We start from the raw sequence: 18194 nt of genomic DNA, 5'->3' as shown, positions 1-18194 counted from the left end.
TTATGTAATTGTTGGTTGATGGGCCTCGATTGCGTGTTCATTTTCAACATAATCCAACGTCTACATAAGGATCATTTAAATTGTTTTCAAACACATTATTCTTAATCAAAATACAATATATCATATTGTTTCGTTTGACATTTGGGATTCACTCAAAAACAAGTTCCAATAAAATAGGCATTGTGTGTTAAAAACATTGTGTAAATATTTCCAAATGTACACAAATACACATCTCTCCCTATCAGAGCGTTTGCGACGGTTTATTTCGTATTCTGACTCCTTAAACATTCTTAAATGTGAAGTCTTGAAACTGGATCGTTTTGCGATTTCCGCATTACATGGAATCTTCACGAGTGTCAACTTTGAAAATGAAATTATAGTATTCTACAACATGTGTATTTAGTTGTAGTAGGTAAAAAGGCGCGTTGCCGAGTTAAGCGCGTGTCTTTTGTAACGGAAAATGTAATTAGTTTGATACCTGTACATTGTATCGGTTCCGAAGACATACTAAATAAAGTATTAGTATTAAATAAATTAGTAAATAGTTGAATGTAAAAATATTATGGCTTCAATATGGGCGTCTGGAAGTAAATAATAAATCAATTAAATAAATGTAATAAAGACTAAAGAGATTTGATGTAAATCAAATACGGCCTGAAGATTTTAATCATTTTCGATCTATAATCATATTTATTCACTCTTAAATTTAAGATGTGAAAGTAGATCATTCTTATAACACAGAAGGAAATACAGAAGAAAAACACCTGACACATCAGTTATGCGCAAATGAAACTTCTATTTCATATGGGTATGTTTTCATTCAGGAGGAAAAACAGTTTAAATAAATAAGTAAATAAATACGCATTGCTTCAGCCCCAGGCAAACAAGAGGACAGACGTGTACCTGCAGATGACGTCTTCCTACATGATGAAAGTTATCATAGCAATATTTTCACGTTACACGCAGCCGGCAGGCTAAATAAATGACAGCTATGTTTCTTTGAAGCCTGCCTCTCAAATTATAAGAATGCATAGAAATACTGTTGAATGTGAAATTCCACGTTGTATATGTAATGAATGCAGCAGGCTTAAATGGTGTAAAGAATCGTAAGAGGCTTTGTGGATTTACAGTTTTGGGCACCGACAATGTTGATATCGCATTAACTAATTAGCTAAAAACGAATTAACTAAGGGAAGTATTAGATGTAAAAGCGTTTTAACTGTTAATAAGAAACTTAAGCCTTACCTGTCTCGTAATAAATTTTGTTTTTCGGCTTCAAATGCAATCTGTTGAAGGAAATGTGACAAACTTCTCTTCAAAACAATTATGACTAGCATAATGTAATCATGTTTGTTCAATTAGATCCTCCCTTAAAGTTCCCCCATGGCCATGGAGGATTTCATTTGTGTAATCGCAAAATGTCACACAGACGTCAGTTATTCCATTTGTAATTTCCTGCAGGTTGAATTCTGATGGGTTCAGAGGTCAGCGTTCTTCCAAGTACTAGTTTCACTGGCACTGCCCAAATGTGTATATTAATAATGCCCAATAGCGATGTGCACTCCTGTACTGGCTGCCCAATGAAAGCCGGGGTGACTGGGAAATAATGGTTGTGGGGCGGTCTTGGGGAAACTCGAGAGATTGGGTTGGAGGAGGGGAGGGGTGTGAGCGAGTTTAGACACTCTAGCGTCCCTAAATTAGAGATGCGCATTCAATAACTGCTCCTTATCCCCTTTCAGGTGAAATTCCTTGAGGAGATGGAAGGAAAAAATAACGGGTGCCGGAAATGAACTCGGTCAAAAAGAGGTTAAATCTTCTTGGACTGTGTAAAAAAAATTGAAAGTTCAATCTCCCTCCGCGCTCTGAGTAAGTTGTAGACCACAATCTTTATACGTTTGTATGTGCCGTGGTAACAGATTCTGTGCATATCCTCATTAGAGCACATTAAGCAAGTAACCTATATTTACGGTTGTGTTTTGACTTTTTTTTTTTTTTGTTAAATCCACCGTCATTCGTCACATTCAGTCTGTAGGCTACGGCAGCTGTTACAATATTGTCCACTCATCGAAGTATACTGGCTTTCTGTGTATATGTGGAGCTACTTTGGAAACTGCCTATTTTAGATTTCCATGTTTTTAAGAGCAGATGTCGAGTACTCGGTTTATCTTGGTGCTCTTAATGTGTTACTGCTTTCTCAGTTGTAACAACAGAAACACGTGTAGGCGCATTATGCTTCCCTCTCCAGCAAGACCTGTTCGTGTTTTTTGCATTTAAGTTATGGATGACCGCAGGCTGGGCAAGGATGTCGGCCCTTCGCCATTCTGTGGTAAAACAAACGTTTAAACTGGGTACTCAGAGTTCGCAGTCTGTACGAGTATAAATGCAAGGTGTGAATTTCTCCATTCAACACTTTTTGGACTTCAGCAAATCGTACTGGATTTCGTTCAGATCTCCGATCACAACTGTCGTTTTACCTTGATATGCAGGGCAGGTGTAACGTGTGTGAATTGTGCATTCTCTAGGCGCTTCTGCCAGCATTAGACATCGTATGCGACATATTCTGTGAAAATGAGCTAAAGCAGAAGTGTATTTACCTGACTTTCTGTGGCCTTATGATCTAAAGATGATGAATATAAGGAGTACATTTTAAAGCATTTGAAAGGAAACGACGATGAAGGACAAATCCAAGACTGCCGCCAAGACGAGACGGGAAAAGGAAAACAGTGAATTTTACGAGCTGGCGAAAATGTTACCTTTGCCCTCTGCCATCACGTCTCAGCTCGATAAAGCCTCTATCATACGACTGACAACCAGCTACTTGAAAATGAGAATTGTTTTCCCTGATGGTAAGTATGTATTAAAATATATGGTTTTGAATGATTATTTATATATATATATATATCATTCAACCAAAAAATATATCGGACAACATTGTAATGGTATTTGTAATGCTATCTTTATAAGCAGTAGTAGTAACAAATGCTGTTGCTGTTGTTTGTTAGTAGTAGTAGCAGAAGCAATAATAATCGAAGGCCTAGTTATTACTGTTGTCATGATGGCATAATCAGCAATTCATAATCATAATTTTTCAGTACAGTAAAAGAATGGAGACATTTTTGGCCTATTGATTTATTCATGTATTGGATTCTTTCCTCTTCATTCTGAGTATTTCCCATTGTTCCTGTGCCTGATTTCACCTGTAGCAATTAAAATGTCATCACACTAGTCTAATTACAATATCTTATTGTTGTATGTCTTAGTTTATCTGTTCATTATTGATTTGTTCAGTCAGATAAGGATACCAGTGTCATGGATTTCTTGTTGGCGCTAGAGATATTGTTTGAATGTCGAAGGAATAATTCTAAATTTTCACTGATTTGGTTTTCAAGCATAGTAATTCCGTGTGATTCACATCATGCATGCACCTTTATACTGCATATACTGTAGCTTGGCCAATGCAAGCAAGTAGCCTGCCTGTGGCCCGTTTTTAGTCAAGCAACAATACTGATAGAAAGACGATTAGTTTGTCTCAGTGGAGCATTTTGCTGCGTGACTGTAAGCAAACCCCACCAATTACTGGAGCCGACGTGGCTTCACTGTCTGATCAGCCGGAGCATATGGGGCCTGCAAGATCGTGAGAGATTTGATGGAGGAGGAGCAGCTGATCCAAATCAGTGGTTATGACAGAAGAAGAGACTGAGTAGTAAATACATATATAGAAATAATACTTCATATGATGGTTAAAAATAATAGTGAGTATTCGAAAGTGTTTGCTGTATCTAAAATGCATTCTGTGCCCTCTTGTCGAATCTGGCCAAAGTACACTGTGTCTATAAGTTACAGTGTAACGTTGACAAAGACATGTAATGGCCTTTAAAGTCATGGGCCCAGTTCTCATATTTCACGCAGTAATTGACAACCCAACGTAGTTATTAACTGAAAATCCGACTGTCATGCCGTAACCATATCATGCAGATGGGGCATGTCTATTGATTGTGTTTTATTGACACATTTGATGTAATTCTGTTATGGTATTAGCAATGCGGTTCTTTTTTAACATGTTAGTGGCTTTATGGATGAGGGGCGTTGTGTGCCGTACGTCTTAATGCGTCAGGTACTTAACCATTCTGCTGTTCCTAAATATAATGCGTATGTTGGCATCTACATTCGGATACAGCACGCATTAAGTGTCCTTTAGCATAAGTTCCCATAATGTAATTATAATATTGATGGTGACACTGCGCTCCCTACGTCAGTGTGTGTTGATCGGCAGTTCATGCAGTCGTTCTAAGGGCTTAGGAAGCCAAGAACTTTGATTATATAATTCATGTCTTAAATAAGGTAATCATCGTTTATTGCCCTGGTGCGTTGGCAGTTTATTAATGGAATGGAGTGCATATATTCTGTAAATTATTCACTTAAATGATGCCAACCAAGTATCACAGTTATGAATAACAGATATTTGAAAGTGTAATTGATATTTGAATGATGTCCCTGTCCCCTCCTTGATCAAAAATACTATTTCGCGTCATGATAATAACAATAATAGAAAACAACAATAGAAACACGTTAGTTATAAGTTTCGCCTTTGAAGTGTGATTTATCAAGTGATTTTAATATGCTCCTGACTATACAACACTACGGCAAGCGGTAATGGGTAATAACCATTCGGATGCACATATACATGCACCTATATATACACACATACACACACACACACACACACACACACACACACACACACACACACACACACACACACACACACACACACACACACACACGCATATATATGCCTGTGTGTATACATGTAATGTATTTTTATATATAATAATGTGAAATCATTCGTTTCGTGTAGTCTAGTTTTTAAAGTCTAATATTTGCGAATTGTACCTTTCTTTTGGTGTTTTGTTGCGGCATCTTGAAAAAGGAAAAGAAATAACTTCAGCCTGTCTCGAGAATATGGTCTTCCTGCTGTCCACCCGTCTGTTTTGGATGCTATAGTTACAAGTTAAAAATTAAATTTAGTACATAATTAACTTCCCCGATGGGGAAATAAACGGTTTACTTAATATAACGATCTTAACGATAAAATTGCATTGTAGTGCACGGTTTCCAGAAGGAATTTAAAATAAATAAATTAAAATATCTTAAATATATCTCAATAATATATCTTGATAATTTATGATAGTAAAGTGATAAATCATACTTTACTGAACACGATATACAACCTATTTCCTATGTAGCATTATTCTAAATTCTGCATTTAAATATTGCGACATCTGAGTTACAATAATTCTGTGTATCTGTCACAATTTACAAACATTTTGCTATTGTTATGCTACGATGTAATTGTAAATACTGAAATATAACAAAACTCAGGTTTATATGTACCGTAATATATTCTTATAGAAATCTATACCCAAAAAAGTATTTGCACCCCTGGCCTTGCAGTAGCCTATTCTATTAAAAAGGTATGGATGTTTGAATTCCCCCCCCCCCCCCCCCCCCCCCTCAATACATGTTCAATTTCGCTTAAATTACACACATTAAATATACTTTCCCGAAAGTAATTTTGTTATTGGTCTGAGAAATCGTCGCCTGTGCATGCGGTAGCCTGCGCTCTGTGCTGTGTGCGTTTTAAAGTTACAGACAAGCATTCAATTTTAGCATTTCAATGAAGCAAATAATTCGCCTTTGTGTGTACGTTTGTTTCGAGATACCAGTTGGCTAACTGTGTATTTGAGTGAATTAATTACGAGGACTTCTAATACATCACAAGTACTATAGCTTTGAAAAAGGTTTCTCTGTTGCAAACAATCTTTTTTAAACATGCGTAACGATACATGTCCGTAATTTTGGAACATACGTTAGAATAATCTTTTCAAAGCAATGTAAAATCACTGAAGGGGGAAAAATTCGGACGGGCGCTGCATTGTTTTGATTGTCACACGTTTGGTCTAGCTCATCAATGGTCGAGCTGGTTCTATGTCACAAATAAATTTGTTTAAATTCGCTACGCAGAGCTGAAGATGAGGAGCCCTTGGATTGATTTCTGGCCTGAGCCGTATTTCTGTCTGAAAGGAATTTTGTTCTGCTTGGCACTCCGAAAGCTGCGACTGAATAGTCACTCCTTAGTGATGAAATTCCTACTGTGGCTTATGCGTTTTCGGGGGTGAGCTATTGTAATGTACAGTATTAAAGTGAAATGGCTTGCTACCTCATTTTTTAATTAAAACACCATACTTATGCATATTATGTGCCCAAGAGACTTGCGCACATATGTTAAGGTTATTAAATTGCGGTAAAATTAGCTTTCGTAAATTTACATAAATTTGTGAAGTGAATTTGTGATGACAAAGGGAACATTTTTCGGATTTTCTCGTTAGCTAATAATAATAATAAATAAATAATAAAGTAGTAGTGTCGAAATGAACTAAACGCGAGGCATTAAAATAATCAATTGTATAGACTTTACCTTGACAATAAGTGTGTGCATGTGACTCAAGACTGCTTATTAAGTCCAGTCCTGGTCTTATCTCTGATTGCAGGTTTAGGGGAAGCATGGGGTCACACGAGGCAGAAGAGATCCCTGGAGAGTGTAGGCTGTGAGCTGGGATCCCATCTCCTCCAGGTCATTACCAGCGTCGCGTCGTCTTTCCGTTAGTCATTTTCAATGTTGGAAACAGATCCGTGCTGTGGTTCTGTGTTGTGTCCGTGTGTTTGCTTCAGATGGAAGTTGGTAATTGGTAATTTCAGGATTGGGTTATTTATCTCCCAGATTAACTAATCATAGTGTAATGTGAATGTGTTCACTGGCTTTCTATTCGTTTTGCACGTACACATGTTAACGCACCGTCCTCATTTTTTCCTGTTGCAATTGTTTATTTCTGTCATTGATAGTTACTTTTATAAAATGCATATGCACTGCAAGGCAGGTACAATAACAAGGATCAAACAACTTCACATACAGTGCTTGTATAACTAATCGGTGAGAAGAAACGTTATAAATGTTATCTCTTACCATCTTAACTCAAAGTCAAACGGATTAGGCCTATTCACAAGCAGCCGTTACCTCGCTGATTTTCACACTGCGTGATTGGCAGAATATGACGATAATTGCTGTCTCAATTCCAAACAAAGAACTGACGCCAGATATTTTACGGCATGTGAGGATTACAGCTGCGGCGTGACTGATATCTACAGCATTTTTATCGTGTTTTTATAAAGGTGAATAATTTATCTATGAGGATAATCTTTCTGGCCCACATTAGATGCTGTTTGTGTGTTTGAGATGTGTGTTAAAACAATTGTCTATCAGCAATGTTTGTATTTCTAGGATAGTGCTACATCTTATTCTGAAAGTCATTAAGGAAAATTTGTTTCATGTCATATTCATTGAATTTTTTGCTATACTTTTTGTTCAGTTTCTTCCCTTCTAATAATGACAATTGCAATAACATTGAGCAGTAAAATCAAATTACAGAGAATGTTTCCAAATGGGCAATTTTTTGCAGCACATGCTTGTATTCCTTCCCGTCTTTGCAAAGTGAGTCATACATGCTAATCTGTGTAAGCACGCGTATTTCAGGGTTTTTTTTTAACAAGCAATCGTTTTACTGTCATTTTTATTTGCACACCATGTATGACAAATTACATCAGCCACCAAAAGAAAAGCATGTTAGCATTCTTATTCCGCGTGCTTTTGTCTGGTATTTTACAGACATTAGACGGGTTCATATTTGTGGTGGCCCCTGATGGGAAAATAATGTACATTTCTGAGACGGCTTCAGTTCACTTGGGTTTGTCACAGGTACGTGACCGGTGAGCGCTTTTTTCTATCACTTTCCCCCTTGTAGTATATCGGCGCTGTTTTGTCTGAATGCTTTTGGTGCTCTGATATTGCATAAGCTAATTAATTTGCATAAGCTAATTTAACGTGAGCTCCACATCAGTACCCGCAATTGTAAGCGTCATGTATAATGTTTATTGCAGGCTAATGATAGAGGTTCATTTTAACAGGTAGAGCTGACTGGCAGTAGTATTTATGAGTATGTTCACCCAGCCGATCATGATGAAATGACAGCGGTGCTCACGACCCATCAGCCCTATCACTCACATTTCCTCCAAGGTACGGAGCATGAAGAGAGAATGAAATGTCATATGAAATGTTTTCATATACAGTAGGCTACCAGTCAAAAGTTTGCACACAACCTTTATTCTTATTTTTACTGTTTTCCACATTTTTAGAATAACAGTGAAGACATCAAAACTGTAAAATGACACAAACGGAATTGTGCAGTGACCAAAAAAGTATTAAATCAAAACTTTTATATATTAGATTCTTAAAAGTAGGCAAAAATGATTTTATATTTATATTTTTAAAAATTTTGCAAAAATTCATATATAGGCATCAACTTCACCATTTATGTTTAAGAAATTAAGCATTTAAGCAAAAGTCTCTATAGATCAAAATGTCTTGATGCGTGTCTGCTATTATCTTAATCAGGAGTGTCCAAACTTTTGACTGTATAATAAGCAATATCTGTATATTGCTTATTCCTAAATTGTGATTTTAATTACATAATTTACTCATCTATGTAGAATATGAGGTGGAGCGTTCATTCTTCCTTCGAATGAAATGTGTTCTGGCAAAAAGAAATGCTGGCCTGACGAGTGGTGGATATAAGGTATTTCAGGAAAAACATACCATGTGGTCATTTTCTTTCTATTGCATTGATTGCTGTGGTGTTGGGAAGTCCATTCCTTTTTTATTGGAGATATTACCGATTTTGTTTGGTGTGTGTTAATCCTAGCCTCTACATCTTGAATGTGAGGGCACAGATATTTGGCCTTGAAGACTTCATATGTGGATGTGATCATGACAATTAAAAACAATATAAGGGAACATGCCATGTAAACCTACCAGAGGTCAGTTTGGTATGACCGCTTGCATTGGTTTCTGACCCCTGACCTCTAAACTATGGCCTCTGACCCACCCCATGCTACACAGGTGATCCACTGCAGCGGGTACCTGAAGATTCGACAGTACAGCCTGGAAATGTCTCCCTTTGATGGGTGCTACCAGAACGTGGGGCTGGTAGCTGTTGGCCACTCTGTGCCCCCCAGCGCAGTTACAGAAATCAAACTACACAGCAACATGTTCATGTTCCGTGCCAGCCTGGACATGCAGCTCATCTTCTTGGACTCCAGGTGGGCTTTTCTTTTGTTCTATAATTACCATATGGAAACATTTAAAAAAATTGAATTACTAATGAAACTTTCATTTTAAAAGCCGAACCCATAACCCAAACACTAAGTTCGCTCCGATTTATACAAATAATGAATGTCATGCTCCTGTTTAGATGTAATACCACTCACAAAAAAAGTGTTGCTGTACAACTTATGGTCTGATTAAACAAAGCTAAATCAGGCTACCCTTGTGATTGGTCAATCTGAGCATGTGTTATAGCCTACTCTGTCATTACCAACATGTTTACCGTTAATATTATTGATTAAAGGATGCATAGATCATCTAAAAAGTAAATTATTGGAAATTCTGAAGGTTAAGGATAGGTTTTTTTTTTTTTAAACCATTTCCTTAGTAGCCCTATGATGCTCTTAAGCAGCCTCTGAATTTCCTCTCTGTGTGTGGTAACTCCTCAGGGTGGCAGAACTGACTGGGTATGAACCACAGGACCTCATTGAGAAGACCCTGTACCACCATGTTCACAGCTGTGATACCTTCCATCTGCGATGCGCGCACCATCTGTGTGAGTTCACTTCGTCTTCCCCGTTTACAGCCAGCGCATATTGCATCTCGGCTATTGGCACAGTGGGGTCAATTAAGATAGAAATGTTACTGAAAACCTGAGTATTATTGCTTGAGCTCTGAAATCGACATGAGTCTAAGAATGGACGTACTTATGAAAATACAAATGCACTTTAGGTTTACCGCAGAATTCATTTACCACAGATTAATTTCTGAGTAAAAATATGGAACAGGCAGTTCAAAATGAATCGTGATCAGTACTGCTCTTTTAATGAGAAAGTTCACAAGAGTACATGGAGTATAACTTGAACAAATTGCAATAGTTTAAGGACCTGTCTTGTAATCAGTGGCACATGACAAGGTTGGAAAAAATAACTTATAACCACCTAAAGACAACAATAATGGTTTTGGTGCTTCAAAATACCCTTTAAAACAGTTTTATTGCAAATGTGTATTCTGCTACATGTTTAATTTATATTTAGGTCATCGTCATGAACTTTGTATATTTTCACCTATGTTTTTTGTTTAGTGCATCACAGCATTCTGGCAAACAGGAGGGAATCTTCCATGGCATTTATTGTCTGAGCAGAATCCACCTAACGCACAACTGACATTATGCCAGCAGCGAGCTGTTACAGTACATTGCAGAAACATTGTGAACATGCTATGTCTGTGCAAGGAATCTGTCTGAATTGGACCCATTGCAGACTGTCATTGCCTGTGTGTGTGTGTCTCTCTCTCTCTCTCTCTCTCTCTCTCTCTCTCTCTCTCTCTCTCTCTCTCTCTCTCTCTCTCTCTCTCTCTCTCTCTCTCTCTCTCTCTCTCTCTCTCTCTCTCTCTCTCTCTCTCTCTCTCTCTCTCTCTCCTCAGTGCTGGTAAAGGGGCAGGTCACCACGAAATACTACAGGTTTCTGGCAAAGCAGGGCGGGTGGGTGTGGGTGCAGAGCTACGCCACCATCGTGCACAATAACCGCTCATCCAGACCCCACTGCATCGTCAGCGTCAACTATGTTCTGACGTACGTGACCTCTATGGAACAATAACTAATGTTTGAACTGGCTGCCATTTCATGTCCACTTGCATTCCTCCATGCTACGTATAACACACCGTACTGACATCACTTCAGAGTGAGATTTAGGCTTATAGAATACATATATTAGCTCTTTTGTGGGTTTGTGAACACAGCTGAGTGATGGTGAAGTGTAAGTGAATGTGAGGCTGAAATGCATTATGCACAACTATTTGTAGCTACAAGCCATGTTCTGGTTTTTTTTTTTTTGAGTGCCACATAGGCACATGTATGCTTTGGGCCAAATTTAAAGGTAATGTATTTGCATTGCTTTTAAATCAGTGGCTGTAACGCTGTGTTTTGATCTGTTTTTAATACCTAAAGGAGGAAAAAATTAGTGTGAGGCCCTTTAATTGGCCTTTATTTGGTTAAACTAGTACAGCAACATTACAGTTAGCTGCAACTTCAAGAATGTTTCCTGATGGAAACATTTCCCAAGTGGTTCCGCTGGCAAGGTGTTTGTTCTAAGTGCAGGCTAAGCTGGCCCGAGTTTGTTCCCAGCATTGTAATAAGCTGACAGTGGCCTGGAACCTACAGCACCAGAACAAATCATCTTCCTTCTGCTAGAGTAGGGGCAGATTTGCTGACAGGGGTTTCTCATTTCTTCGCTTTCAGGCACATTTTCAGGCACCTGTGTGCGGCTCAGGTGACATCAGCACTAATTGGTGCTTAATTCACTGTAATGCAGAGGTTGTTGCAGTGCGTGTCTAACATGTAATGTAACACGTCACTGGTCTGTGAGTGTTAGCCTGGTCTGACACTTGCTCATTTAACGTGAATGGATACTTATGTATGTTCTGTTGTGCTGAAAGTTGCTCTGGATAAGACTGTCTGCTAAATGCATGTAATGTAATGTAATGTAATTGCTAATTCCAAAAGAGGGTTGCCTACAAGAGGAAAGGAGCATAAATGTCTTATTGGCAAATAATATTAGCACTACATAGTGGGTAGAAATTCAAAAATATTTGTAAGCTGTGAAATGCTGTTCTTACGTAGAGATTTACAGACTTATACTGTAAAGTGAATACTATTGTGTACCTCTATATTCAGCTTGCTCACTAGATACACTCTATGTAGGCTGCTGCTACAATCATCCCCATGGTTCATGTGAACAATTCCCTCAAAGACACCTAATAGTTTGTCCAAGTACAGATGCCAGTTACTCAGGCCCAAATTAAAAGCTTTTTGCTCCAACCCACTCCCTCCTCATCGAGTAAAGCATTGGTATGATACATGCATGAGTCAGGTATGAAGTAAATTGATACAACTTAAAACTCACTAGTGGGATCTCCGTATGCAATAAGTTACATATACTCTGTAAGAGTTTATTCTGTGGAGATGGTTGTAGAGATATGAATTGACCAGTAATGAGCTGGACCCATAAATCTCTTTAACAGAGCGGAATATACACTGAAAATTACATTAGTCAAAAGCCAATTTTACTGGGCTTGCAGTGCAGCTGGCTGTAAATCCATTAAAAAAGCATTTATGATATCGGTGACTGGTGGGTTATGAAGAGTTTAGAAAGCCAACACTTTTGTGGCAAGCTGTTCTGGAAGTGTATCAGTGAATCGGGTTCGGTTAGAGATGGTTGGGATACTGTGCTGCTCTGGCCAGATGTGGAACCGCTGCTGCTCTCTGCCTTCAAGGGGAGTGAAGTGTTGATAGATTGTGGAGCTAGGGCCCTAGACTCACGTCTGTATATGTGTACGCACGTGTGTGTGCTTGTGTGTGCACATGTCCGCATGTGTGCGTTAAGCGGCTTGCATTGTACTGGGGGTTTAAATTTCTCTGGAAGCTTTGTAGAGGGCTTGTTGGCCATTAAACAGGTCTCGGTCTTAACTACTGAGCTATGGTTAAGTTTTTATGTGAATTTCTGTGTGTGAAATTATGTGGAAAAAGAGAGGGAGAAGTTTCATTGGACCAAATTTTTATTGATTGATTATATTCTCATGTTACTTCCTATGCCCCTGGCCCAAACACTTTTGAGAGGTTTGCAGACACATTTTCCAGAGACTGTGGTGAATTTGAGGTTTAAATTGGGTGAGAGAACAATCAGAAGGGGGGGGGGGGGGCGGGGGGGAGACACAGGCGACCCAGACTCCACACGCCCAGTGCGCCACACGTAACAATATAGATAATGAAATCGTGCTGGAGTTCAGTTCAGTAATGTGTACAGGGTAGGTGTGGTGTTGAGAATGTAGTGTGTGCATGTCAGAAGCTCAGGTCTGTGTACACATGGACTCAGGCTGATATGGGTCAGCCTGTGACACCTACAGTATCTGTCTCTCACTGTAGTTGTCTGTGTTGCAAACCTTGACCCCAAGCTCTTGGTATAATGAAAGGCTGTAAACATACTTCAGACAAAAAGAAAGCTTTGTGTATCTATTTTGGTACATTAATATAAGCCTTTTTCAAAATAGAACACCTTCAAGCTCTAAACTTGTGGTGTGCCTGAGTGCTTCTCGAGGTGAAGGGGATGAGGTGCATTCTGGGGTTTATTTTTCTGCATTGAATCTTTCAGGCATTAGCGTAGGAAGGGTGGCAGAGGTCTATAGTTCCATGTAGCACTTTTCTGGAAATCAATTCCTATCTCAAAGTTATACTGAACACAACAGTACATAATCTTTGTGTGTTTGAACAGACTCTCTTCTCTGCTTTGTATTTATAAAAGCCCTGTACATCCCCCCATGATTTTCTGAAACATTGCTCTAAGTGTTTCTGAATGTGAATCAATGTAGGGATTTTAGGATATACAGATATCACTTGCTTTAAATGTGCTATATTTTTGTCATTGTAGAGCAGATGGTTTGCATATCTTTGTCAGAGAGAGAAAATTCTATAAGCACACTGAAAAACATTTTATTAACCTGACATTGCCTGGTGAGAAAGATTGTCATATCCATGCTGATGACTGAGAATTTCAGCAGGAATCTCCCCCATTTCCAGGAGAAGTTTTTGTAACTACACATTTGACACCCAAAGAAGGCTTGACTTCAAGTCAAGGCAGTGATTCTTGCTGGAAGGTAACGGTGATATTCCCTGTAAATAAAGTCAGAGAGACACAAGTTGAAAGCTATAAAAAGATGAAAGCTATGCTGCTGTGGATTAAAGCTAGATTATCAATGCTATGAATATCAAAAGGCATACTGCTGCAATGGCTTCATTTGCAGGCTAGCATTGTTGTCCATTTTCTCCAGTAACAAGCTAATAATTGAAGAGAAAAAATCTGGTGTTCTTTGTTTATTCAGTGATTATAAAAACAAAATTAACAGACAAGTGGAAAGAGCAGTTTTCAGGGTGGTGTTTTCAGATAATCATGAATAATAAAGAACCTGAATGCTGGACAGAAACCTACAATGCACTGATTAGGTATTTTTAAGGATTTTTTTGACTAGTTCTGTAGTTGTGTAAATAATAGTGCACTTGGGACAGTGTTGGGGGTGTTGGGAGTGTGAACCATAAGGCTAAGAGTCATAGGTTTGGATCCATATCAGAAGTTCCACTGCACATGCTATCCTGGGGCTGAACTTTAGCTGTATCTCTCCAGTGTATATACAGCTGTATAAATGGACTGAATATGTGAGATGTCAAACCGGATAAGGGCATTAGCAAAGCAAATAAGTAATGTAAAAAATGTGCACAGGTTGTTTAAACAGTGGCTTTTACATGATTACCTCATATTAGGAATGTGTGACATTTGGAAGGGTATCAAGAGGAGTGGGTTCAGGTAACAGACGTGGTTGAAAGGCCATAGGTGATATTTGCACTTTGTAGATGTAATACAGTCTTTGAAACAGTCCTTGATATGTTGAAAGGGTTCAGCATTAGAAATGTTGTTTTTAGAATATTGCTCTATTTGGAAAGTCTCACATACTTCCTTTTTCTCAGATGTAAATGTTTTTTTTTTCCTCAAGTGTAGTCTGGATGAAGAGTCATTGCATTAGGCTCAGGTAACAGCCAGGCTGCTGAAATGCAGTGGGGGTAGAATTGTATGCTTTCTCAGTTAGAATGATTTTGTAAATGCTGTATCTCACATTACAAGGAGGCACTAAACCCCAGGTTTTGTTGGATCTCATTTAGTTTTTTTTTTTTTTCCATCATCTTTATGCATTTTTCTCTTCATCATTCTGTGTGCCTGTTGAGATATCAGAATTTAAATGGTCAGGTATTTAATGGTTTGGCAGACTGAACAGTATGACTCAGGAATGCATTCTCTTCGGGGAGTTGCGTGTGAAGTCTTCCACGGTTGGGGGATCCTGTAGATCTTCAGCTCTTCCCCTCTTGAAAGAGAAATGTGTCTGTCAGGTGAAACCCACAATAATTCCTGCAAGACTCTCCAGCAGGAACATGCTCAGGTCACTGCTGAAACTGTAAGCATCTGCTTGCAATCTTACTCCCTACATCATCACAGAACGAACTCGGACTCCACCTGCAAGGCAGATGCAACTGGGCGTTAAGATGTCAAAAGGATTTCCGGACACAGTCACATGTGTTAAGTGTGTTACCTTTTATTAATACATGATACCCTAAGTTTTTCAACAAGTAACATAGAAAAGGTTGTCTTTATTGACACACAGTGTTTTCCTGACAGTTATGAGCCATACGGAGCTGGCAGATTTGTTATCACTTCATATTGTTTGTAAGCATAATGTGCATTTGTGTGCTTGTGTGCATATTCAGGGACACTGAATATAAAGGTCTGCAGCTGTCTCTGGACCAGTTGACATCGAAGAAGCCATCATTCTCTTATACCAGCAATGACACCACAATCACAGATATCAGAAAAGGAAACAAATCTCGCATAACACGTGCAAAGACCAAGGCCAGAATGTCTCCGTACCCACAGGTAAATATGCCTGTTTTGCTCTCTAGCACAGTAGTGCATTTGACTGGTCAGGGCTGCCATATGTTGCAGTGGTTCGGCATGCAGTTTAGAACAGGGGCTAGGGTAGGTGTGGAGCAGTAGCTTGCAGTGGAATTGAATTCATGGAACATTTTAATGCTGGGCCAAATATTTTGCATGAAACCATTTATAGTAACCTGCAAGCAAACTCCACCTCTGTGGGGTTTTCAAACAAATGTGGACATCAATATCTGAAGCCATCTTGTGAACAAAGTGATGATTATCTTCTTTGGCTTCTAGTGCTCTAGCTTCCACACAGAACGGTCAGAGTCAGACCCGGACAGCCAATGGGGCGGGAGTCCTTTAGCAGACTCCGCCTCTCCACAGCAGCTGGATTATGGGGAGGGCCCTGACACATCGTGTGCCTACAGACAGTACCCAGAACCCGGTTCACTCTGTTACGGCCCACTCCTCTCCGAGGACTGCCCCACCCATCCACATACACAAGGGCAAGCCTGTGACCGGGGCCACTGTGAGGCCAGCAGGTATACCCTGGGTACACCTCCAGGAGGACGAGAGGTCTGGAAAGGCGCAGCATGCTCGGTCCTGTCCCCTCCCAAATCCTTGCCTGAGAACGGCAAGGCCTACGAGGGCAGTATGCCACACGTCACATCCGTCCACAGTGTCCTCGGTGAGTTCTCTGAGCATGTCGTGCATCTGGTGATCCCATCCGATTACAGACTGACTGGCAGCTGGCTAAATGTCATCGGGAAATGTATACATTAGTTAGACATGCAGTGGTCATTAAAATATGACAAAGCAATGTGTTTGATTTTGCATGGTTTCTTTGTCAAGAGAGCTGATTTAGTCTATGCAAACTTTCATTTAAAGGAAACATTTTGGAAAATATGAAACTTGTCTTGTCGTGGAGTCTAGACCTAGTACCAATGTTTCAAGTGATTAATTGATCATTGCATCATTTACATTGATCCATACCTGGTTTAAATTGTCCTCTTTGAAATTTGCCAGCTGTATAATAAATAATATCAGGATTTTCATAGGCATGGTATTGCATGTTGTACAGTTTACAGTATACCTGTGTTAGTCTGGTATTGTAGATGTATTCCACTGCTCTCTGAACTTTAGCCTGTGTCTTCTGCAGCGAGGGGCCACTGGGACGATGAGAGTGTGGTCAGCTCACCAGACAGAGGTTCGGCCAGCGACCCCGGGGACCGCTACCATTTCAAGGATAGCCCACAGGAGCCCAGCAAAATCGAGACGCTTATCCGGGCAACCCAGCAGATGATTAAAGAGGAGGAGAGCCGTCAGCTAGGCAAGGTGCTCCCGGACCATTTGGAGCACACCATTACCCTCCCCAAAGGGCACGGCCGAAGTTATACCACCCAGTTTCCGCAAGCAGGGCTGTCAGGCCTGGGGAATCGCAGGACTGAGGTCGAGCTTGCGGGGGAGTGCCTGCATCACCGCGACGGAAAGATGGTCAGTCCCCATGAGGACGACTCCAGCCCCGCCTCCCTGTCCCGCATCAGCAGCCCCGGCTCCGATAGGATGTCAGTGTCAGGCGTGTCCCTCGCCAAGGAATACCTGCCCGCGGACCTGTCCCCTCTCTGTGCCCCCTCCCCCGTGCTCTGCTCCTCCCGCTACAGACAGTGCCTGGGCAAGCACGCGGCGTACTCGCTCACGGGTTACACCCTGGAGCACCTGTACAATACCGAGAGCCTCAGAAGTTACGCTTTGAGCTGCCCCAGCACCCACTGTGATGTCACTTCGCACCTGTGCCTGCAGCCCGACCAGTCAGGGGTGCACAAGAGCGCTTCTGTCATCATCACTAATGGAAGCTGACAATCACGGGAAAGAAGCTGAGCCCGGCCTGCACTTCCTCCCACTCACAAAAAAAAAAATCTGTCGGCTGGGTTCATGACTTTCACTACAGCCTTTGTCCTTTCTGGTATTGTTTTGGTTTTGGGCTTTTCAGCTATGTGCTGTAAGGATTATAAGGCTGAACCGGTGTGTAAAGATGAAGCAGGGAGCATAGAAATGCATGTTCGTAGAATCCAGGATGTCTGTAGAGAGGCTCTTTGGACTTCTGTGGATTTTTGAAGTGTCTGCTGAGTGTAAGGTGAAACGGAGCTTTTGAGCTTCCCCATTTCCTCAACGGTGGTCTCTTGGACCAGCATTTGGAACAAGGGGACTCCCTCTCTCACCAGCAAATATGACAAGGAACTCACTCCAACCCTATGGAATGTAACAGCAATTCACTTCATCCTAATATAAGTAAACTCATTTCAAATCTACAAAGCTAACAAGGCACCGGACTGGAATTCAATATATGTATTATTCATAATAGCAAGATTATTTTAGGTCTCCTTATGTCCTGTTCACTTTTTGTTGAATCAATAAGTCAAAAAATTTCAGTAAATGTTCCATGTAATGGGATAAGAAGTATTGGCCAACTCAGTTTTATGTATTCATAGAGAATGCCCCTTTAC

General features: G+C 40.1%; 1 protein-coding gene across 1 annotated transcript; it reads left to right on the top strand.

Moving 5' to 3' along the window:
- Positions 1-2671: 2671 nt before the first annotated feature.
- LOC118792614 (single-minded homolog 1-like) lies at positions 2672-17547 on the top strand. Its single transcript, XM_036550498.1, has 11 exons — positions 2672-2846; positions 6552-6634; positions 7724-7813; positions 8023-8131; positions 8605-8690; positions 9014-9213; positions 9667-9773; positions 10643-10790; positions 15525-15690; positions 15988-16382; positions 16854-17547. Exons 1-11 carry the CDS (start codon positions 2672-2674, stop codon positions 17545-17547), a joined length of 2253 nt encoding a protein of 750 aa, XP_036406391.1.
- The last annotated feature ends 647 nt before the right edge of the window (positions 17548-18194 follow it).

Source organism: Megalops cyprinoides, chromosome 17 (assembly GCF_013368585.1).
Source record: "Megalops cyprinoides isolate fMegCyp1 chromosome 17, fMegCyp1.pri, whole genome shotgun sequence".
NCBI classification, from domain to species: Eukaryota; Metazoa; Chordata; class Actinopteri; order Elopiformes; family Megalopidae; genus Megalops; species Megalops cyprinoides.
Note: the sequence above shows the minus strand (reverse complement) of the source record. Positions and strands in the feature narration are given on the sequence as shown.